We start from the raw sequence: 23,530 nt of genomic DNA, 5'->3' as shown, positions 1-23,530 counted from the left end.
ATTCAAAAAATTCTGAAACTCTGTGAATATGTAGGGAATTTCCTCCTGATTGTTTGGTGCCCAAATCCATTCAAAGGGGGTGTACTTGACGCCTGAAAATCTGATTATTTTCCGATTTTGTGTTATTACAATTTCGCAGTTACACTTTGTAAATATGAAAAATACAATTCTACACAGCAAGGAATAATAAATATTTACAAAAATAAAAAAAACATTCAAAACCGCACAATGGTCCCAGAAAATAATTCCCGAAAATAGGCCCCTTGTTCAGGCAAGCTAGAATGGCCCTCTAAATATACCGACTGCTCAATATATTCCCTTACCCCGTGGTTGTCAGGATGCATCGTGGTGAGGAAGGCAGCCCGCCCGTTTCCTTGGGGCAGACAATTCTTGTTGCTCCGCCGATTAAGTGCATTCGAGCGCTAATTGAATTAGCCCGCCGCTGGCCTCCATTAGGAGCAGCGCGTGGCGAACGAAAGTAAACTGCTGCTACCCCCGTTGGATGAAAGAAGTGGTGGAAATGTAATTGCGATTGGATATCCAGCACGTCCGCATTGATCGAGGCTGCAGTTGGTAAACTAACCGGTGCACCGGGTTCCAGGTCAGTGGGTCAACCCTTCCATCGATCCGACCCCACTATTGAAAATTCAGTTGCCCCGAGTGCCGCTCGTCCTCTTCGCCGCTGTGGAAGCTCGCCGCGCCACGTCGTATATATTCGGCGGTTTTTGGTCACACCTACGTACCGTCTCTCCTCGCCTCTTTTGCATCTAGCTGGCCGATACCAATTATTTACAAGTCCACCGCCACGGGCAACCCGACCCACTCTCCCTTGGAGATTACGGATATTTCCGTGCCCGGTCTCCGGTCAAATTTGGCTGGCTATTTGCAGTCCTCTCCCACGAACTTTTATCGAGGGGCCACCTTCGTGTCTGCCCCAACACGCCACGGGCTTTCTTTTGGAACGATTCTTGGTAGAGTTTTTAATATTGTAACTTTTGCTAGTTTGATACTGCGTTGGGACTTTTTTTGGAAGGATGATTGTATGATCATGGTGGAGCTATTGCTATTGGAACCAGGGGTTTAAAACAGTTATGATATCGGTTTCTGTTCTTGAAACAGTTACGAAGAACCGATATTCTGGATAACTGTTATAAGGAACCGAAATTTCTGACTATATCGATTTCGATTACGGTTCTAGAACCGATATTATACCGGTTATACCGGTTATACCGGTTCTAGAACCGATATTATACCGGTTATACCGGTTCTAGAACCGATATTATACCGGTTATACCGGTTCTAGAACCGATATTATACCGGTTATACCGGTTCTAGAACCGATATTATACCGGTTATAAGCACCCAGTGGCGAATTTAAGAAAAAAGGCCCAGGTGGCAAAAGTTCTGAGGGGCCCATTTTTTTGTGGAAAATGAAAAGGTAGTTTACTAAAAACAGGCAAAGTGTAGTAGTAAAGAAAAAAAATATAGCGTTCGGATACCTATACCTAATCATAATTTTTTTTGGAAATGGGGCCCTGGGAAGGCCTTCTGGGCAAGGGCCCAGGCGGCAACTGCTCATCCGCCGCCCTGTTAAATCCGCCACTGTCAATACCTATTCTATTGGGGTCTTTTTTGGAAATATGCTGGTATGACTGTCACTATTCGAATACATGACTATACTTCTTCTGAAAAGAAGCATTATTGTGGTAGATTTTAAACTATTGAAACTTTTGCTACTTCAAATATTCTGTTTGGGGTGTTTTTGCAAGGATGCTTGTATGGTTATGTTAGACCTTCTATTACTGAAAGTTCTGCTGTTCAAATAGTATAAATCGAGTACGTAATAATATAAATAATAGATTGGGACCTTTGTTACTTAAATACTTCCCAGCTATTCGGACCCTTTGTTCTCCAAATAGAGCGCGTTGTTGTCGGACATCCTTTCTCCGTTTGCAGCAGCTTCTTGCAATCGTCGGAGGTAATTGTGAAGCTTCTGAGTGTATGCGAAATTCGCGGGGCATTGACAAGCTGATGGTTACTCTGTAGTACGAGAAGTGGTTTCCTTGAGAATCCCCGCATTAGGTATTCGTGACGACAGAAGCGGGGTGCATGTTGTCATGCTTCGTGCCAGAAGAAAAATGTGATTTCGTGTAGATGAATGTGTTAGCTACCTATTTAAGGAAGTCGTTTCTTTGTTTCAATGTTTTTTATGCCCGGCTAAGTATGTTATCTCCATCTGTGTCGCGCAGAGCATTAATTTATTTCAGTAATCAGATTTCTCCGAGCACGCCAGCGATATCAACGTGATAAGTAAAGCTCGGAGTTAAAGTTACACATATTACATTCATGACAACACAATTTTCATACTTTTTAACAGAGTAGACTGAAAAGCAGAGCGATTAGGTCGTCTCAGAGCAATTGCGCGAGTTTTAAACTGTATTCCCAAGAATCTCGTGGATTTAAAACGATTTGAATTAAAATCCAAAACCACCCACCACGAGGGGCATATAATTTCTAAAGTATACAGCTCGCTCCACTTCCTGATGAGGGCTAGAAAGTTTTTAGTAAAAGCACGTGACACTCTTTGTCTTCCCTTAATCGGGTTTTACAGTTTATAGGATCGATACCTGAGAGGCACGTGCCTGCGACGATGATAAGATAGAGCGAAACGGACTTCAGGTGCTCGAGATGCCAATTTCGTTTGTGACGCGGGGCCCTCGATAATTCTGATGAATTGGTCATTATCGGTGCCATTTATAAAGCTGGATAATCGCGAATTATTTTTAGCAATTCCGGCCCGGCAGACCAGCAGTCTGCACCCATCCACAGAAACATTCTCTCGATCACGGGGATGGAACTGTTTCTCAACGTAACGAAGAATACAAGGCAAAGTTAGCTCGTCTCCATTGAATTGCTAATTCAGAAACAAAAACAACTATTTAAATGCTGTAAACTTCATAACAGAACTGTGCTCAAAGAACGTGATTTCCAAAGCTAGTGATTTGCGATATTGGCCCCAACTAAAATAGGCAATGCTTATCGATATATAATTTTTTTGTTCAATATCGATACATGAAATATACATATTATTCTAAAAGAATTGATATTGATAATATCGATACGAAGATTGTATCAATTCACCAATTAAAAAATAAGCTACGTATATTGAAGTATATCATTGTGGATTAAAAAGAATTTTCTCAGATAAAAATTTGTATATAGTATTGAGAAATTATTTTATTTAAATTAAGATGCAAAGTATTAAAATGAAAACAATTAATTTACAAAGGACATTTATAAAGGAAACTGGAATTTATAATTTAATAAGATGGTATGGAAAAATATGAACAAAACAATACTGAAGTTTAGTTACACGTAGTAATTCGAAAATTATTATATTGAATTTGCTTGAACGAAAGAAGGTGCAGTAAAAATTATCGATACTTCGACCAAAATTATCGATATCGGTTTTTAGTGTTTCAAATATCGATAAAAAATATCGATAAGATATATCGACTGGCAAGTGTCGATATACCGACGTGCAAATATTGATAAAAATATCGATATATCGACATGAAAATATCGATAAAAATATCGATATATCGACATGAAAATATCGATAAAAATATCGATATATCGACAAGCAAATATCGATAAATCGACAGGCAAACATCAATTAAATATATTGATATATCGATAATCAAATATCGATATATACAATTATCTAAGCTAAGCTATGCTTTGCGATGCTATGTTTGAACGTAGCCTTTGCTGGAAACGGTTCCATAAGAATGTATCGAAACAAATTTTCTTAAAACTTAGCATGGCATAGCATCGCATACCATAGCTTAGCTTCCCGGTGGATTCCCGGCTTTAGGCTCGCCCCTTATTCTTTCACTTACGTGCTATCCCCTCCATCAATCGTGGAAAAATGCAAAACAGGATTTGTAAGAGCCACGATAACAACAAACACACAGGGCATTTTTCATAACAGGAAGGTTATCGTGAATTTCTAAGACGATCACGGAACGTGACTCGGCGAAATCCGGCCGTGGTCGATGGCCACGTAGCCGATCGATAGCCATCTTTTTCCGTGCGCCTCTTCACGATTAAGTTGTTTCACAATGCCAACGCGAGGTACACGTGTAACGCCCGGGCCCCCGGCGAAAAAGGCGCGAGCGCGTGATTGAAGTTGATTACGAACTTGGGGCACGGAGGGAACTCGCCGCCGATTAAGAAACGCGTCGCGCTGGCCGAGAGGGGTAGTGGTACCGCGCGGGGACGCGGAGTAAGATTGAAAGTAGCGTCATAAATCAAGCATTGACCCTTTTTGGGATTCTTCCGCTCGGCCGGGAAAGTTGTCGCGTCAGGAAAGCGGCGCGGCGTGTGCACGCGCGCGCGGGCGCGCGCGCTCACGCACACGTTAATGCCAAGGTAGGGCGCCGCGTCGCGACTCGTCGAGTTTCCCAACCCGCCGCCTGTTGGGGATAAGTCCTCATGAATCTTTGGGAGTCTCGACCTTTTTCTCTCGAGTACCTTCGCGTACCTTCACGCGCTCTCACAAAAGCGACCGGGGATTCTGAATCGAAGCAAGCAGTCGGGCAGCGTGTAGGTACGGACAGGCTTTGACACTCCGGTTGGCCCCCTCTTTCCAAACACGCGGTTATGAACCAACGGATATCGGAATTTTGGTTGGGAGTTCTGTGGATATTCCAGGGAATAGTAACTACAGGGATGACAAAGCCTTTTTTTTAATGTTTTGGCAATTTTAATATATTTTTGCCCGACGAGTTTGAAAATAGAGGAAATTTTTTTTGGTCACGTACGGCTTTAACCCTTCGTGGCCTTCGCAGCTTCTTACGATCACAAATTAGTCGCATGGGATTCACTGCACCACAGTGACATTTTTGAGTCACCATTTTCGTATTTTTGAATCCTACTTTTGAGTAATAATTGTACATTCCTAATGCTCCAATAGTCTTTTCCCAGAAATATCAATTTTGCTGCGATGGTAGTTCAACGAAGTAGCGATTTATTTTTGTTAAACTTCCGATAATACGAAGACCCACAATTTCTTTAAGGGGGTGATTTCACCCTCAGGACCGTTTTATCGCTGAATAAAAAAATAGTCACGTTATTAGCGTCACTTGAGCTACGTTTCTACAAAGTTTCAATTTTTTTTTTAAATTTCGAGTTGCAAACTACCCTTATCAGTTTCCTCCTTTCAGCAGTGGCATCCGAGCACCCCATTGCTTCTACGCCGATTTAAATACTATTACCTACCGCCACGTCGCGCGAGTCTTACGCAATTCCAGCTGAAGGAGGTAGTTGCCAGAAAAGAGTTGGCGAGGCGGTTGGGGTTTAAAACACCGGGGGCGCGATGACCCAAAGAGCGAATAATGGACACGGTTTAGGTGACCATGTTCTGTGTTGATCGATGCTTTGGTTATGTAAGGAGCTCTAGCAGATAGGAAGAGCGGCAGGTGCGTGCGTAACATTGTTCGCGCGGCCCCTATCCACCCACATGAGCAGCGTGCGTCCCGCCGAACGAGGAAACTTTTTCGTGAAGCGAAGCTGCTCCGCAAGCGGGCAACGTCTCCTGCTCCGACCCCTTAACCCACGAGCCGTTTCTTCTCCTCCATCGAGAAACTGTCTCGGATTCGCATCGTAAATCACGGTAACAATGCAGCAGGTATGACTGGGCAGCGTTACACTTTCCTATATAGAAAATGGTCCTATCTGGCCTCATTAGAACGCGGGCCGCGTACACAATGGAGCCGTATGGAACGAGGTAACGAGGGGGGCCAATACGAGAATAATTTCGAGAAACGAAAGTTTGGCTAGCGTGTGCTCGCACGGCAGACGATCAATCGGCTGCTACGTACGTGATCCTAGCTGCGACGAGCGCCAGCTGTCCATTAGGGGCATTTCCAAAATTCCTTGGGATTGTTTAGAAATGATGAGGGAGAATGGCCTTGAGGCATCATTGAAAATGGCACCCTTTATACTTTAACCCTTCGCGGTCGCACGGGGTTTATCGCACCCCAGGCAATTTTCGAGCTCAATTGTCGCGCGTTTATGAAGTCAAAATGAATTTAGAGCTCGATATTGAAATTTAAGAATTTGGTGAATTTTAACAAAAAAATTGATTTTTTTCACAACTTTTTTTTTAACTACAAATTTCGTCGTAACGAAATTTACGTCCCGAGAAAAAGATTATCAGAGCACTGCGGATGTAGAATTATCACTTAAGAGTCAAAAGATTCAAGAATACGAAAATGGTAACTAAAAGTTGACGCAGTGCAGTGAACCCCATCGGACCAATTGGTGATTATAAGAAGCTGTGACGACGGAGGATTAAATGGTAATTTTCGACGAGAAGCATATATTCTACAGTGTTCAAACTTTATCTCTGAATTTTTGTGACTTGATTTAACAGATAGTTTTTAAATAGCAGCTGATTGAAAATTGGCTGATCCAGTGTGACAACTACATTCGAAAAAATAAATTGTGGCAACCGAGGGTTAAATCCTCCAGGATTCTCGATACTTGGTGGTTTCGATATAAATCGTAGATATACAGGGTGATCCATTTAAACCGATCCACTCGAATATCTTCGGAACTGTTGATGATACTAAAAAATGTGTCGGACAAAAGTGAAATGGTTTCAGAGGGCACATTATTTGACCTAAGTAAGAAATAGAAACATATATTTTTTAATACACTATTCAATGCAACTCGATATTCTTTATATAAAAGTATGAATCCATGTTCTCGAGAATTCTCGAGAAGTATGAAAATATAACTTTAAAAAATAATTCATAAATTAAGTCCTTTGGTACAAAAAATTATTAAATAAATATAGATAGGAACCAATCTGGCTCACGCCGATTTGAACTTAAATCATGTAAGATTTTAAAAGTCGAACAGACTTAAAATTTAAAAAATATGATCTGATTTCTGATTTCCCCAGAAATCAGGAACACTAGTTGCGAGGGCCGATTCAATCCTACTTTAACCCGTGCACTGGGAAATCGTCGGTTAGAAATCACTCTACTGTGTTCAGGAATAATTAGAAACGAATTGGTATGTGTTTCCCAAATTGGTACCTATTATATTTACTCGGTTTTTATTAATAGTTTTCGCGCAATAATTTAAGTCGTTTCCTCCCACGAACAGGTTAAATCGCCTTAATCTACCGGCCCTCCGCGATCGTTCGATTCCAGCTGATACAGCTTTCCTCTTGAAAGCTATTAATGGCCTTATCAACAGCTCCTGGGATTAATAGGCTGTGATGTTTGTCCATGGCTGTTACGTAGCACGCCGCCCTCCCCTCGACCACGTAAAACCGATTTAATTAACGTTGATCCCATAACAATGTTCTCAGTAAAAAAAAAAAAAACTCCTCAGTAAAAGTACTCTCACACGTGCTGTCCATTTGACAATTGAGGGGAAGAAAGGCACACGCCACTGGTTTATGATTTCAGTGCAAAGCAAGTTGAAGGAAACATTTTTTTCACAGAAAATGTGGCACGAAGTTGTAGTTATTTTAAACGGGACATGAATGCGATGGTAAATGACAACTTTTTTCAAATTTTAGCTGAAAAATTATGTTCATAGGAAATGCGATACGAAATAGTAATTATTTTGAATGGTAATTGAATTAGATGGTAAATGACAACTATTATTGAATTTTATCAGAAAGATTAATTTTATTAAGTCACGTGTCCCTAAGGCGCCGAAACCAAAAATATCTTTAATTGTAAAATATAAGTGGAAAGGAATTTTATATTTATTTCTGTTTGTAACCTAGAGGATTATTAGATCCTTTTAAATGTAAATAAAATAAATGAAGAGTAAGAGGAAAAAATTGGGAATGTCCATTTCTGATGATTTTGCGAGTATAGCATATAAAAAAAATTGAACCATTTTTGTGCAATTATTTTAAACAAATGCAGTGTTTAACATCGGGTGCGATTTTACAAATCTAAAAAAAAAGGAGAATATAGATCTATCCTTTTCCTTCATGGACAAATTTTCAAAAATATGTCCCTGTCGCTATTGACATTAATATAATGATTACACCTGTAAATTCATACAGGGGTTGATTTGAAAGAGTGATAATAAATTCCTCGTACATATGAATTCTAAAATTGTAGTTATCAACCAAACTACCGTGCCCTAATTTAAAACTGTGCAATGGGGTCAGTGGCGCCCCCAGAGTACAGGAAACCCAAGATGTCCTAGCACCCCCGAAAGGGACTTTACAAGCAGAAAAGAAAACTGGATTTTATTCCCAAAATAACTCTTCATACTCCCCTAAAGAATTTTATTAAAATTACTTTAAAACTATTCCCACCCCTTCCACTCGGCTCCCCCAAGATTAAATCCTGAGTGCGCCACTGAATGGGGTACACAGCAAAAATGAATAATAACAAAACTTCAACTAACTTCAATATCCTCCTACCCGTACTCTCGCATCCCCATCCAGCAAGAAACTACGTACCAAGAATATCCTCCAGCAATAACGAGACATTTACCAGGAGAATAAATGGCCCGGGGGTTCTGGACGAGAGCAGCCAAGAGAGGCCGCTTCCGAGGAACTGGACGAAAGGCTCGCGGAGGACGAAACTTCGGAAAGAAGCACAGACGTATATAGACGGAGCGTAAGCCGAGGGGGGTGGCAAGGTTCGCGGTAAGGGGAGCGATGCGAGTAAATCGGGCAACGCAGTGGTTACACATGCCGAATGCATCCGAAGCTAACCGAGGTGCCTGTATCCGAACCTCTGCCCTTTCCCCTCCAAGCCAACCGTTCCCCTCGCCGATAGTCCCAGCTTCTGCTCCGTCTATATATGTCTATGGAAAGAAGGAGCTCGGAGGAAAAGGAAGAGGAAGTGGAAAAGGAAAAGGGAACGGTCGAGAGCGAATAGGGAGCCGGCGCGCGTCGGAATCCCGGCCCCTGGTTGGCCCCGCTCGCGGGTGGGCTAGCGGCGCTAGAGCCTAGCGCGTTTCTAGCTGCCGCGACTCGAGCCAGCGGGGCTAGGCAAAAGGGGGCTAGAGGAGAACAGGGTCGACGACCCTTGCACGTGGAGTGCTCGGAAGTAGGCCACGCCGTGACATCACGCAAAAGGCAAGATGGCGGCCGGGGAAACGGGCACGTTTCTCACAAGTGTACGAAGTGTATGCTCGCGCGAGTGTACGGGCACCGCTCCACGGAGGAGACGCGACGACGCCCGTGCTATCGCCTGCCCTTTCTCTCTCTCCCTCATCCTTCCCTCCCCCGAGCGGAGGGTGCGTGCGTCCCCGTGCACACCGGCATTGCTCGCGCTCGATAAGGACGCCGAGATGCGTGCCAATCCGCTGGCGGTGGGCATCGGGACGCGTGGATTCGGCGCAGCTGCCGACTTGATTCGCGCCAGCGTTTCCCAACTTGCCCTACTCGCCGATCCCACCATCTACGGGGCAACCTGCCGCCGATCGAACCTTCCCTTCCACCATCTCCTCCCGGCGAGAGAGTCAGCGTTACTCTAGCACGCTTTGTTATCCGAATGCAGCACGCCCTTACGGAGCGCGCCTCTCCAGGGCCGTATAATCGTGTCAAGCTCTCGATACAGGGTGGCCCAGAAACACGTGGACAAACATGCGACGACTTGGAGTGCCCGCTTTGGTGGAGAGAGGGCGCTTCCTTCTCGAGGACCCTTTCTTCTGGGCGCACTATTTTCTGGGATACGGAAAATGCCGGGCCGAGTGGCGGGATGGAGCGGTGCCTATTCGAGGGAGTGTCTGGGTAATTTGCAGGCGGTTGGAAAGGGGAAATGGCTTAATTATTCAGCTGGCGAAGATCAGTGGAGCAATGAAAATGGATAAAGCGGGCGCCGCGGGACGCTAAAAGCTCGCGCCAGCGGAGATTGCTGGAGGAGCAAACAAAATCCATATTCGAAGCCAGCCGACGCGCGCGATGAGAAATGGATTTCGCATCGCGCGGCTGCTGATCGCAGCGGCGAGGGAGGAACGGACAGCCACGACACGCGTTGAAACCGACGCTTCCACCGAAAAGAATAATGGCCATTGTTCGAGTGGCGATGTATGGGAATTATTGTAGGCGAAGTAAATCGCTTGGCTGTTAACAGAGAAACGAGCTGCGTCAGGGGAGAGTGAATGGCTGGGAGCTGATCTAGGGTAAACGCACCAGTAAATGAACACTTGAGGCTAATGAATGAACGCTTTTATAAAATTAGATTTGCAGCGCGATTCATTCTGCGTGCTGCGAAAATTGTTTGGATATGAAGCAAGAAATTAAAAGTCTGTAATTAATTAGTTCCTTATTTTATTAAATTATTTTATTCATTTTAATTAAAATGTCCATTCACTGGCACGTGTTTATTTACTGGTACTTATAGCCTAGTTGCGTGATAACGCAGGGCCTCGTGTATCAAGGATGCTGGCAGGAAAACTTGGTGCCTAACTTGGAACACGCAGATTCCTTGGATTTTTGGGATTTTCGTTCCATTAATTGCTTGGACCTTTTCCGAGAGAACAAATTCTTATGAAACTGAAATAACGATATCAGTCTCTTACAAACTTATTAAATCAGTAAATTTGTGGGGGTACCCGAAATTATGGGAGCCGATTTTCTTGCTTAAAAATTCTTACATCTGCAAAATCACAGCTCAAAAATCCTCGGGTCTGGGAAATAGAAAATAGTGGCGACCCAATGATGGAGAAAATTTGTTTGTTTTTATGGGTTATAAAATGTGGGAATACTGCTGATAGTTTTATAATTTTGCTAGGGGCAATAGAGAGAGGTATATATTGCAATTGGAAGTTAATGGATTCGTTAGTTTCTGAGAAATCATGCTGACCAGTTTGGAAAATGTAGTTTCGGAAAAAGCGCGTTTAAAGTTAATCGTCAAGTCAATCCGCTACCCATACGTTTAACCCTTTCTTTGACACACCTTTTTTTTTTAATCAACTTTGACACACCTGGATGGCTCACACCCAGAGCAACTTTTGAACGACTGCCATTCTCATCTGAAGAATCCAATTGTAATCAGAAAAATCCTGTGTCAAATTCGAGGTCTCTAGAATGTTTTCCAATAGTTTTTTTTATTGAAATTTTATCACAGTTTTTGTAAAAAAAATCTAGATTATCATATATCCAGTAAAAACGAAGAAAATCTGCCAAAAATTGAAAGTTTTACAAATTTCAATATTAGAAGCTAAAAATGTACACAGTAATTGTTCAGATATAATATTTTGAGGGGAAAAATGGTTTGTAGGTCGGCTTTGGAAGAAAGGTATTTAATTTGCATATATGTAGAAGGTGCAGAGCATCAAAATCAGCTTATGGGTGGCTCCCACCCGGAGTGTCAACGAGTGGTTAACTACAAAACTGTGTAACTTCCTTAATATTTCGAATTTCTCCAAAAAAAAATCAACAGAATACTCGAGAACCTTCATACCGATAGAAAATATATATAAAAAAAATGGATTTTTCGAGCGAATACTCATTTAAGACATCATACGTGGGGATGAACCAATCCAAATAAATACGAGTAAATACTCGATACTTTTGTTTCGATACCTACGGTTGCGATACGCACTTGGTATCGGAAAAAGGTACTCGTATCAAAAGACTTATTTTTTGATCGATTTATATGTCAAATAAATGTTTGTTAATAAAATACTATTTTTCCTTTCTCTTTTCTGCATTCTTTTAGTATGTTAAACATAACACATTTGTATATATCATTAGATCATTTATGTATTTATCGTATTATCTGTTATACTTCTCTTGTTTCCACGCCGCAAAACTACTGAATATTTTTTTTCTCTTCCGTTATATAGATTAATTATTATAGACTGGTTCGTACTTACGTATATACTTCGTTGTAACTAAAGGCTACTCCCCGTTAAATAATAGTAAAATAAAATACGTCTTCGTTAATAAAATATATTAATAAAAACAATCTGTATTAATTTTCGTTCGATACAAGTAAGCATCGATAATTTTTAATTCGATACTGAGTGGATATCGATACTTTCTTTCGATACAAGTTATGAGTAGAAGTAAGTTGTACACGTGCCCAAAATTTCATGAAAATCGGTCAACTTACTGCAATCTACAAACTTTTTTTTTTTAATTTTCATTACAAGCTCACAAAAAAAAGTTTAAAAATCGACCTTTACTATTTATTTCGCTATTCCAACCAAATACATTTTTTTTCAAAACGACGAAACGCGTCAGTTAGCAAACTAATCCTTCTAGCTTCTGAAAAAAACTCCAGTTGTTTGGACCAATTCTAAAAAAGTTATGCGATTTTAAAAAGTGTCCGAATATTAATGAGAGCCACTGTACGCGTATCTGCGGAAATATTATAGAAATATAGAAAACATTCTACAGCAAAGCTGCACTTTTGAAAGGCAAATACGTTGGGCGAAGATAAATTTAACTGCAAGGAAAAGCGGCATGCATCAACCTAATACTCGACTGCTCGATGGCAGAAGCACGATCAAGTGTTTGCTTCCCAAGGGTCCTCGAACTGAAAGAAGATCTGGTATAGAATTTTCTACTGTGCGCTTTCGACCCGATAAGCGTGGACAATGATTGCAACAGTGGTGGTCAAGAGGCAGCGCAACAATTTTAATAGGGCACTTTGCGTACTGCGTTGATACCACCGGACTATTCTGAGGAGTTCCCTCGTTCCGCGCCGTGTAAACATTGGAGTGCTACTCTTTCTTCTGGAATCTCTGTACGTTGAACCGTGACTCTCTCGATTTTAGACTTCCTTTTGACCCACTGCCGTGCATGTCGCAGCCACGAGTCGTTGAAATCGCTGGTGGGAGAAAAAAAAAAGGCCGGCGCAATTATAGAGCCAGTATCGGCGGGGCCGAGCAATCGCCATTTGCGCGAGCGCGCCGCGCACTTGACGCCTAATTGCTTCGCGATTGCGTGTTATACAATCGTGGGTAAACAAAAATGCAGTTGCGAGGCAATTGTAATTGTAAACGCGAGTGTCCGACGATTACGAACGTATCAGGATCACGTGGGCCTCGGATCAGTCGTTTTATATCGATAGACACGCTTGAGGAAAGATATCGATCGAATAAAATCGAGATAATTCTTGAAACATCTCCCTTCAATTTTTTTTTCGTTTCAATGACAATTCGTGGCCGAAGAATACCTTACTCGTCACTCTGCAAGCAAAATCGTATTTGTTATTTACAAACAAATATTTGGTTACGCGAAATAAAAATGGCCCAACTGCGGGGCCACGCGGTTTTACGCAGCAGATGCACGCGCGCGCGCGCGCGCGCCACTGTGCTGAGCGTGTGTACGTACTTACACGGTTGTGCACGGATGCAGCGTGTGCGCATCGAGCCATCCTATACGCGCGTTCTTTATTCGGAACGCGTGAACGCGTGAACGTGAGCACGCATACGGCACGGCTTCGTATTGGACGAAAGTCAAATCCATCTTGCATTATTTTAGCGTCCGCGGTTGGCTGGCGTATTACAGAAATACGCGCCCGAGCCGCTTGTGCCTGCATTTTAATTACCCTGACGTAAGCCCATTTCAACGCGCGAAATTTTCCTTTCCCCCTTCCCCAGCCGCGCCGAGCACCTTTCCTCTCTTTTCGCGGCCCTGCGATCGGGCGAGGAATCGCGGACGCGAGCGAGAAAAGGATTCTGCTCGAGCCGTGCACCGATTCGCGTAGCGGGAGTGATAAAGAGTTCTGCAATTAATGCACGTGAGGTACAAAGTCTGTCCTATGCTCGTATATTACAGAGACAGAGTGTAGATCGTAGTTGCGGTGCAATTACGATGATGTAACGCGCGTATCTTATCGGGGAAATTCTGTTTGCCGTTAAATTAACGTCTATTTCAGAGTTCCTGCCTGGTTTCACGCTTTGCGCGGCAGTAAAAACTGTTGGACTTCGAGTAGAAATACAACGAGCTGTGAAGTTTCATTTGCAACGATCTAGAACTGCATAAACCATAGATGCAATGGTATCCACATTGCAAGAAAGTTCGTTCTGCATTGGAAATGTGCCTTTAACGCAACGCTGTTGGATATAACTTTTCAAAGCACGACTACCTACCTACTGATTTCCCGAGTTAGAAAGCGGTTAAAAAATGAGGCGGCTTGTGCCTCTTTAAAGAATAAGTCAAATTGAACGCAACGTGTATGTATATTAACCCTAAATAAACGGATGTGACGTCATGGCTGTCATACGATCGAATTTACTGTTACTCGTCACTACGTCACACAAAATGCAGAACGACTGACTGAGTTTCATAATTTTACTCACCGGTTTTGAAGCGGTTTATGGATCCTTCCATCCATCCTGGAATACACACTGTGTTTGCGAGCTGGAAACGATGATTTGGGCTAGAAATTATCAATAGTAGCTAACTGACTCCCGAAAACAAATGCAACGTTAGTCGCAGCGTCACAACTGCTCTACCACTACGCAGAACCGTTTAATGCACAACTGGCGCCATCTAGTGACCTCTCAAAGTCGTAAAAAGCATTAGCGAAGGTGGCTTTAGAAGTATTCATGGAAAAATGTAATTTAATTGTGCCATTTCTGGTTAGAAGTATACAGTTTTGAAATATTTTTAAATCGTATATGGTTGCAAGTTAAAATGATTGGTAATTATAAGCTGACTATTGCAATTATAGACTGCATGCTCAATTTATGTACAACTAGCGCTATCTTGCAAACACTTGTGTACTTAAGTATCAATTGAATCCTGATTTATTTTGAATAAAGTATCACGTTAGGTGCAACGACTTTAAAAGTAAAGTGTACTTAAATTTTCGTATAAACTTAGAAAACGTAAAAGGAGATTTTATGTTTAAACTTTAAAATTATCTACAGATGATAACTTCAATATTCATGAAAACAATTCATTTTTAGAACCTCGTCCAATAGCTTTATTCTCTACTAGCAAAATATCCCATTTCACCCCTTTTCACCACCTCTTTAGGGGTTGATTAGGGAAAAATCCTAAAATTGGGTTTTAGGAATTTGTGTGGGTAATCTTTGCGAGTAAGAACTAAGTTGATATCTAATCGGGCCTAAGAGATATTAGGGAGTCCGAGAAAATACATTTCACCGCTTTTCACTCCCTTGGGGATGGAATTTCCAAAAAACCTTCCTTAGTGGGTGCCTATGCATGAAAACAATGTACCGTTGCGTCTTTTATATATATAGATTAAGAGACCCAATATTTTAGAATCTTTCATATATTAAAGGTTCTGTTTTTTTTAGTGTTCTTAAACCCGTCAGAATTTTCTCGTTCAAATGAAAAACACCGCGGTCACAATAGTCTCCTTATCATATCAGAAGGAACCCGTTTCACGCGTGTAGAGTGAGCTCATTGGCTCCGAGGGAGCGTAGGTTTGGGTACAGCCAATAGTAGCGCAGAACAGGTCTATGCGCAGGTTCTTTCTTATATGACAGAGTATAAAAACTGACAGCACGTGGCACGTTAGATTAGGTTAGTGAGCGCATGCGCGCTACTCCGTTCACGAGGGAGGCATCTCGCCGTTCAGCAAAACTTTACCGACTGGACGTGAGTTTCCCAAACGCTGTTACGTTGGTAGCAACGTCGTCGCCATTTTGTATGGTGTCCGAGGCACGAAGATGCTGCTTGCATCGATGTTTTTCGTGAACTGAGAATTTTACGTGCCGTGTTCGCCCCGCGCTCGATAAAATGACGCAGTTCCTACCGCCAAACTTATTAGCACTCTTCGCTCCGCGGGATCCCATACCATATTTACCACCCGTCAACAAGCTACCGCACGAAAAGAAGAATGGAGGCTATATCGGCGTTGGAACCTTCCTCAAATATTTCGAGGTAACAAAAATGCGAACTCAATTCCTCCAACACGTTTCTTCATAGAAATTCACTCGATGCCTAAACACTACGGAACCGAAACCTCCGCCGTTTCCATCACCCGTCGCGCACAGTCCCCTAAAAAAATAACTCCTTTATTTGCTACAGGACCCGAAAGACACCCCGCCGCCGATACGCGTCGAAACCAGGGAAGAGCGGCTCGAGCGCAGAAGAAGAGAGCGCGCGGAGCAAGTGGCGTACAAACTAGAGCAAGAAATTGCTGTGTGGGACCCAGCTGGTATCCCTAACGTAACTGCGGATCCTTTCAAGACCCTTTTTGTAGCTCGAATAGTGAGTATGGTTTACGCGCGAAAGCCACGGCCCGTGAATCGCGATTAATAAAATACGTTGGTAAAACTTTTGTTGAACATTCTGCCACATAGTAGCAACAGCGAGAGCACTGTCTAACGGAGAGATTGGTAAATATATTTGTTTTTAGAACTACGATACGTCTGAGTCGAAACTTAGGAGGGAATTCGAAGTATACGGTCCGGTAAAAAAGGTAAGCGTCCCTTTCTATGATACAGCCCTGTCGCTTAAACATCTTACCTGTATGTATCACCTGGTCGCTTGAACTTTCCAGATAGTGGTAATTCACAATACTATAAATGGCAAGCCTAGAGGATATGCTTTCATTGAGTATGAGCACGAAAGAGACATGCACTGTAAGTAAAGCCCGAGAAACCGTAATCCCCTCTTGAGAACCTCAGTGAGTCCATAGTCTGGAGTTTCACCTTACTTAGCGTCACTTCCAGCTAGATATAGTGGGGCAGGGCTATAGTTAGGCTACCCATTTTCATTGGTACTAAACCAGACGGTACGGGGGGTTCCCGCCATACATCCATGCAGGATTACCATTCTGTAAATGCATATATGGTAAACGAATCAACTGAAAAGAGAATTATTGGCTGTCCTGATTAATGCAGTTTTTATCTTGTTCTTGGTACAGCGTGGTGGCCGCTGCCGGCAACTAGTGCCGTTCACTATTCCATGCAAAATCCCTGAACCTGCCTGATATGATAGGTTTGTATGTGTGGTAAGATCCAACATACAACAACGTTTTGTTAGCGTCTATGCTTACCCTACTTATCTCGTCTGATTTTGTTGAAACTTGCGGTTCGAGTACGCCCCTCCAGGGGAGAGACGTAGGCCCCCGCACTCTTAAACTGCCGCGAGCTGGAGCCGCTCCGATTTCCATAGTCTGGGCCGAGGTTCCTTTTTGGTTTTTAACGAGCGCGGTTCGCAAAAGTTAGCATTCTACATTGAAATTGATTGGTGGGCTTTCTAGGAGAAAGGTTCAGGGACACGCAGTGCGAGCAGTTAGAATATTTCCGCCTACACGTAAAGGTAGACTGCGAGCATCGTAATCCAGCTACATGTAGGAAACTTTTCCGAATATCATGTCGAGCAAAATTTAACCGCATCTTGTCAATACTACATTAACAATTACGCATCACTGGGCAATAGAGCATAATCTGTCACGCCTTGGTTGTAGCACCTGTGCACTACTGTTTCTTGTTTTCTTTTTTTTTTTTTGATTTTTTTTTACAATGTGATTATTGTCTGCTCATAGGTTAAACTTCACTCGTTCGAGATAATCTACTCGTGCGAAACGCGTACCAAGCGAATAGTCGGGTACCGTATGGGCTCCGAAAAGAAACGTTTTCTCTCGTTAGGTCTAGTACCAAAGTGCATGCTTCCAGACTAATCGATTATTCTTTTCTCGAACATCTTGTCTCGCCGACTGTCTCCGTTTCACTAAAGCTAGCTAGCCATCATCTTACTCGGAGGGTCATCGGATCATTCTACTTCAGCCGATATTATTTACATTTAAGTCCTTGAACATATCAATTTCGATATAGAATACTAATTTATTCTAATTCCTCGTGTTGGATCCAGTCGGTTTGTTGGGAAGCTCGCGCGGAGATAAAACGAAAGTGACGCGTGTAAGTTCGTACGCGGCGATATCTGCTCGCCGTGGAAACGAGGTTCCCCTTGTAAGATGAGAATGAAAGTAAGGAGAGAATGCTGTTAGAGAAAGAAATTCGTCTTGAGCGTTACAATGAGAATTTATTCTACAAGCTAGAGAACAATTTAATGTACAAGTACATGAATGTATACGATACTTGCGCACGGTTTGGTCGTAAGTAAAAAGAAAAAGCGCACCAGGTAAATGCAAAGTAAACTTCTTCGGAGATTGAACGAACATATGAAGACTGGGCACCTTCCCAATGAATAGCATACGCGCTGGCCTACTCTATGCTCGCGAGTCTCTTACAAGTTCATTTCACGATTAAAAGTACTTCTAAGATTTGTGTTAACTTCCGTACGTAAGTAGCCGCGGTAGGTATTTTTGTATCTGCTAATACTTTTTGAACTTTACAAACGTAGATTTAAGGTATTGAGAAAATTCCGTACATCTTATTACTGATTGATGGGCTGCGAGTGTAACGTAGCTTCGTGATTTTATACGGTGAAATGATCAGCACTGCACGCGACACCATCGGCCCTTTTATTGCGCGCGATCCCGATTCATTTCTACGCCTTGTACGCCTCAGCTTCGCGCGAGAACGTAGCCTCGTCGTTTCACACGATTGGCCCCGAACGCGCGAGAGAGAGAGAGAGAGAGAGAAAAAAAAAAGGGTACCGTCCCGTCACGGTATGTACTGTCGCATTTTGCTTTATAAAGTAACGCGCGTTGCAGTCGGCACGGACTTAATCAGGAATAACGTGTGCCGATACCTTAACGACCCTAATCATCTCTGCGAGAATCATAACGATCATAAGTTTTGGGCAATATCATCGGTACGTAGCAAGAAGCCTAATGGTAATAGAGAGCAATATCGTCCAAATGAAAAGAAAAAGACACAATTTGCACGTAGGTATTTAGCGCGCGAGTAACACGGTCCTTGCTCGATTACTTGTCTCGTTTGTGCTTTTCGCGGCCGAATTCTCGCGGTGCTTTTTCGTTTTTACACTGCGTTGTCAAAATTTCGCAGCTTGCAGAAGAGAAAGAAAATTCAATCGATCGCAATGTCGGTTCTCATTTTGAAAAGGCGTCTGCCTCTCATAGCCGCGACGTTCGCTCGAGAATATTTATGAAAAGAGACAAAAAAAAAAAAAAGTAAAGATTGAGATCCGTCCAGAGAAGTCTTTTCTGCCACCTCAGATTTATTTCCCTGGGATGTAGAAGTCCCATAGCGTATTAAATAGTGAGCATGGGAACGCGGGCACATGGTAATTTTCAATCGATACTTTTAGCTGCTTATAAGCATGCGGATGGTAAGAAAATAGATGGTCGCAGAGTGTTGGTCGACGTGGAACGGGCTAGGACCGTGAAGGGATGGCTCCCGCGGAGGCTCGGCGGTGGACTCGGTGGAACTCGAAGAGGTGGGCCTGACGTGAACATTAAGCATTCGGGCCGAGAGGATAACGAAAGAGAACGGGAACGGTACCGTTTAGAACGGGAGAGGGAGAATTCTGGACGCCTTGACAGAGATAGGTGAGTCACCTTCAGAAATTGTATTACTAATTTCAAAACGGAAGTAATAATCCTCACCGAATAAAGTCTCGTCTGTTTCTACCTCTTGCACTGGACGAGCAGATGGAAAATTCAAGAGAAACCAGGTGTCTCGAACTAACCGTTCTCTTGTAAAAGAATGGTAAAGCTTTGTCCAATTGAGTAGCGCGGAATTGCTTCTGAGGGCGGAGCGTGCCCCCCACTTTGCCTCCTCTTTGCGGGAGTGGGGGATATGCCCCGCCCCCCGAAGTAAATCTAAATAATCTAATTGGCCGTAATATTAGCAAGGTTTTGTGAGGTTATGGTTCGTTCTTGACTCGTGGTCCGCTTTCAATATTTTATCTATTTTTCGCCAAATTATTTTTGTCAAATTTCCAGCGAATTAGAATTGAAACTTCTGTTTCCTTTTCAGAGATCGCGATCGTTTGGATAGAGAGCGCAGAAGGTCGCGCGACCGTAAGCGAAGGACCAGGAGCAGGTCCCGCGATCGGAAACGCAGGCGAAGCCGCGAGCGTTTGCCTGATCCCGATATCGAAGAGATACAGAGAGACGAGCGACCTCGCGACAGGAGAGAGCGCGATCGCGAGCGGGACCGGGAACGGGATCGTAAGAGGAGGCGTTCCAGGAGCAACGATCGCGATCGTGACCGGGATCGCAAAAGAGATAAACGTGATCGCGACCGTGAACGCAGAGACAGGAAAGATCGAGGCGATCGTCAGGACGAAGACACGAAAGAAATACGAATCAAAGAAGAACCACTGGACGGTACGTCTTTTTTTTGGCATCCCTCCTTTGCTTCGAACTCTCCAAGTTCGTAGGTGTTATTAATCGCCGGGACGAAATTTTTCAGATTATCCTGACTACAGTAATACCTTCTCAACGTCTGGATCATACTTCACGGCTGTAAAATATGAAGACGACAACGAGCAAGAAGTCGAAGAGAAATATAGAATTCCAGAAGGTCGTCCAGATCCCCCTCCCTACAACAATTACGACTCCGTACAGGATTATTGATCTCGATAATATTTCATATAAACGTTCTCTTTATTTTTTTTCGTTACCGCGCACGATGAATTAACGCAGTTGTCAATGACGCATTGTATTTCCTATGGTTATTAAGCGTAATACCGAATCGACCGTGTATCGAGTATCTAGTTTTTATATAATTCGCAGTGACCAGATATTCAATAAGGATATTGCAAGGTAAGCAGGTCTGGGCTACTCGTTTGTAATGTAAGTAGTTCTTCCTATCCGGTTAATTCAAAATTTTGTATATTTTTGGTTGGTACGATCCGTGTAAAAAAAAAATGAATTTAGACGCTTTGAATATTATTAGAAATACACCCGTAAATTGCAGTTATATTGTAGCAGTCTATTGTAAAACCTCCGCAGTATGGAACCCGATCAGGTCCATATGGACGTTCGAACTTTATTGTCCACGCTATAATTTCAACACCGTTTGTGTACATAAGTATATAAAACCGTATCACACCAATCAATTCTCTCGTGGCTGCTGCATGTATATTTATATATACAAATAAAATAAACCACACAATTAATTTGTTAGGTACTCTGTTGCAGTGCTTTTTACACCCCCTATTAAAATATTCCCCGCTCGAGTCACAAACGCGTGCGAGTTTTTACGATGCTCGTTATACTCGGTGATTTATACTTCGCTTAATCCAACGGTTAACGAAGTTGCTCCGAATCGCTTTAATATTCCTGCTGTTCGTGTTAATGCACCTACGCGTATGTACCGGGCGCTGCGGTATCGAGCGAGAGTTATCTTTTTTTATCTTCACCGTGAATGGCCGGCTCGGTGCGTATTAACTGAACCAAATCATTCCGGTCTCTTACCTGTGCTACGGGATGCCCACGCGAGGCGTAAAAACAGTGGGAACTTTCAAGAAAATCCGTCGCAACGATAAAGTCACTGTACATTAATTGAATTTGAGGAAATCAATCGATTAGGCTAGGAGTTATTCTACAAATATATCCCAATTGTTTAATAAATTTTTAAAAAAGATTTTCTTGTCGCTAGTTTTGAAAGTGGCGCCCAAGGATATACCTACTCAAATTGTTTTCGTGGAAATACGATATGTGCGAAGTGAAATTGATCGCGAATGGACTTGAATTACTTGTTGGTGCTGTAGATAGTATTTTTTTACGGGACTGAGATCGTGTTTCAGGTGTACTATTACGTTACCTTTAAATTGAGCAATTGGAAAAAGTGTATTTAAAAGAGGAAGCTTTTGTTTTTCAATTTTTCTGTCGTATTTTATTTATTGCAATTGCTATTACTTTATTTTATTATTGAGAACGGAGTAGAGGTAATCTGATTCGGATAAAATCTTTGCGTTCACGTTGTCGATTATTACGGAATAACACGTGACTAGAGAAGTACCCATGGTCAGTGTATTACCACGTGATTCATGATCCTGTATGCTTTCGTAATTGGCGCCAAAGTCCAGAGTACGAAAGTTGTAGATCAGGGCGCCGAATGTGTTACTCTTTTGATTTTATTAGAGAAAACAGCCTCCAGCCTAAGGTGGTTCAGATAAATGCACAGAACGTCCTAATTATTTAAGTTTACCAAGTAAAGGAGGTATATAACCTATTTCGTAATCTCATGAGAATTCCACCTCAAATAGAGAAGGCAGAACACTCGTAATCATTTATTCTCAATGAATTTTAGTCCTCCCCCTTAATTGTTATTCTTACCTTAGCAGAATATAGTCCACAATGTTACAGACTCTTGTTGCTGGATAAAATTCAGCCAATAAAAGTTTCGTCAGAACAATTTGCTGTAACATTCAAGTGAGACGCATTAGCCCTCACGGCGCTGCGAGCGTTCACAACGTAGCCACTGTCGTGCGTGCGTTGAACGCCTATTGGCGTTCATTGAGCGTGTTTAACGCTAGGTGGTGAACGGTTTCCGCACAGACGGTGTAAAACTTCTAGCATATCTTTCTCAGGAAAATGGAATCGCTGTCGTATGGATACCAACCAACCCGTTGATTCGAAACTGAAGGAGTCGCGATAGGTGCGAGTATAAGAGCGCCTCGTCGAGCTGAAGATCGATCAGAAGTTGTTTGAAAGCAACAGACACCTGACGAGCGGACGAGTGGGAAGTTCCTTATCCTATTTGCGCGATGTCGCGCCCGATGCCAACTAGCCCTGTCGCGTTAAACGCTCAGTTCGCCGGAAATTACAATCCCTCTGCAATAACTTCGAATTGCTCCCGATTTGACTGTCGTCGTGCAACCTAACCTTCACCAGTCTAAAATTCCAGCCCAGCAAATTGCGCCGACACCGCGGCCCATTCTGTACCAACGGCCACCCGACTTTTCTCGATATTTCCTCGAGTGCGCCGATAATCGAGCACCTGTAGAAGCCCTAAGGAGAATTTAGCTTGATTTCTCGCTGCTGCCGCTGGGATTTCTCTGCACAAAAATTGCAAAACCAATCAACTCTTCGCAGTAATATGAAGGAATACCTATTTATAAACGGCGAGACGTGCTCGAGGAAAGCGTAAATAATATTATATAGGTGTGGATTGTGGAATAATCGTGCGCTTGGAAAATAATCGATGCAGCATAGTTAATATATTTAAGCAGAAATAACTGACAGTGGCGGATTTAACTGGCGGCCGATTTTGGTAGGGCCCAGGGCCCCATTTTCCAAACAAACTTATGATCTGATAGATTTGACTTTGACAACGTCAAAGTTGTCGATAGGGAGACCAACTTGAATCAGAGAATTCTGCTAGAGACATTACATATGATTAAACAACCAAGCGTAAATCTTAGCTATGAAGCACCTAAAATACAGGACTATTACGCAACCTTATTGAAGAAGTAAGGTATGATGATTAGGGATGGAGTGCAAAATCACTAACAGTGATTTATCACAGTGATCGTAATTCTTGATCTTGATTGAATTATTTTTTATAAAATACTGCAATATAGCTTGTGTTGCAGTCAAAGCGTGCTAATTCGGCGAATATATAGAATATACATCATAAATAGTCAATGTATGCACGCACTGATTTGATTGGCTAAAGTATTCATATATACATTATACTTTTTAAGCAAAGTGAAGAA

General features: G+C 42.6%; 1 protein-coding gene across 1 annotated transcript; it reads left to right on the top strand.

The window, feature by feature from the left end:
• Positions 1-15,575: 15,575 nt before the first annotated feature.
• Snrnp-u1-70k (small ribonucleoprotein particle U1 subunit 70K) lies at positions 15,576-20,997 on the top strand. Its single transcript, XM_076824188.1, is given in 9 exon segments — positions 15,576-15,868; positions 16,016-16,198; positions 16,347-16,409; positions 16,491-16,572; positions 16,857-16,901; positions 16,904-16,930; positions 19,169-19,409; positions 19,840-20,192; positions 20,278-20,997. Coding segments are annotated over 9 exon segments (1,302 nt in total). The 5' UTR covers positions 15,576-15,724; the 3' UTR covers positions 20,442-20,997.
• The last annotated feature ends 2,533 nt before the right edge of the window (positions 20,998-23,530 follow it).

Source organism: Andrena cerasifolii, chromosome 1 (assembly GCF_050908995.1).
Source record: "Andrena cerasifolii isolate SP2316 chromosome 1, iyAndCera1_principal, whole genome shotgun sequence".
In the NCBI taxonomy this organism is placed as follows: domain Eukaryota; kingdom Metazoa; phylum Arthropoda; class Insecta; order Hymenoptera; family Andrenidae; genus Andrena; species Andrena cerasifolii.
The sequence above is the reverse complement of the archived record's forward strand: the minus strand, read 5'-3'. Positions and strand labels throughout refer to the sequence as shown.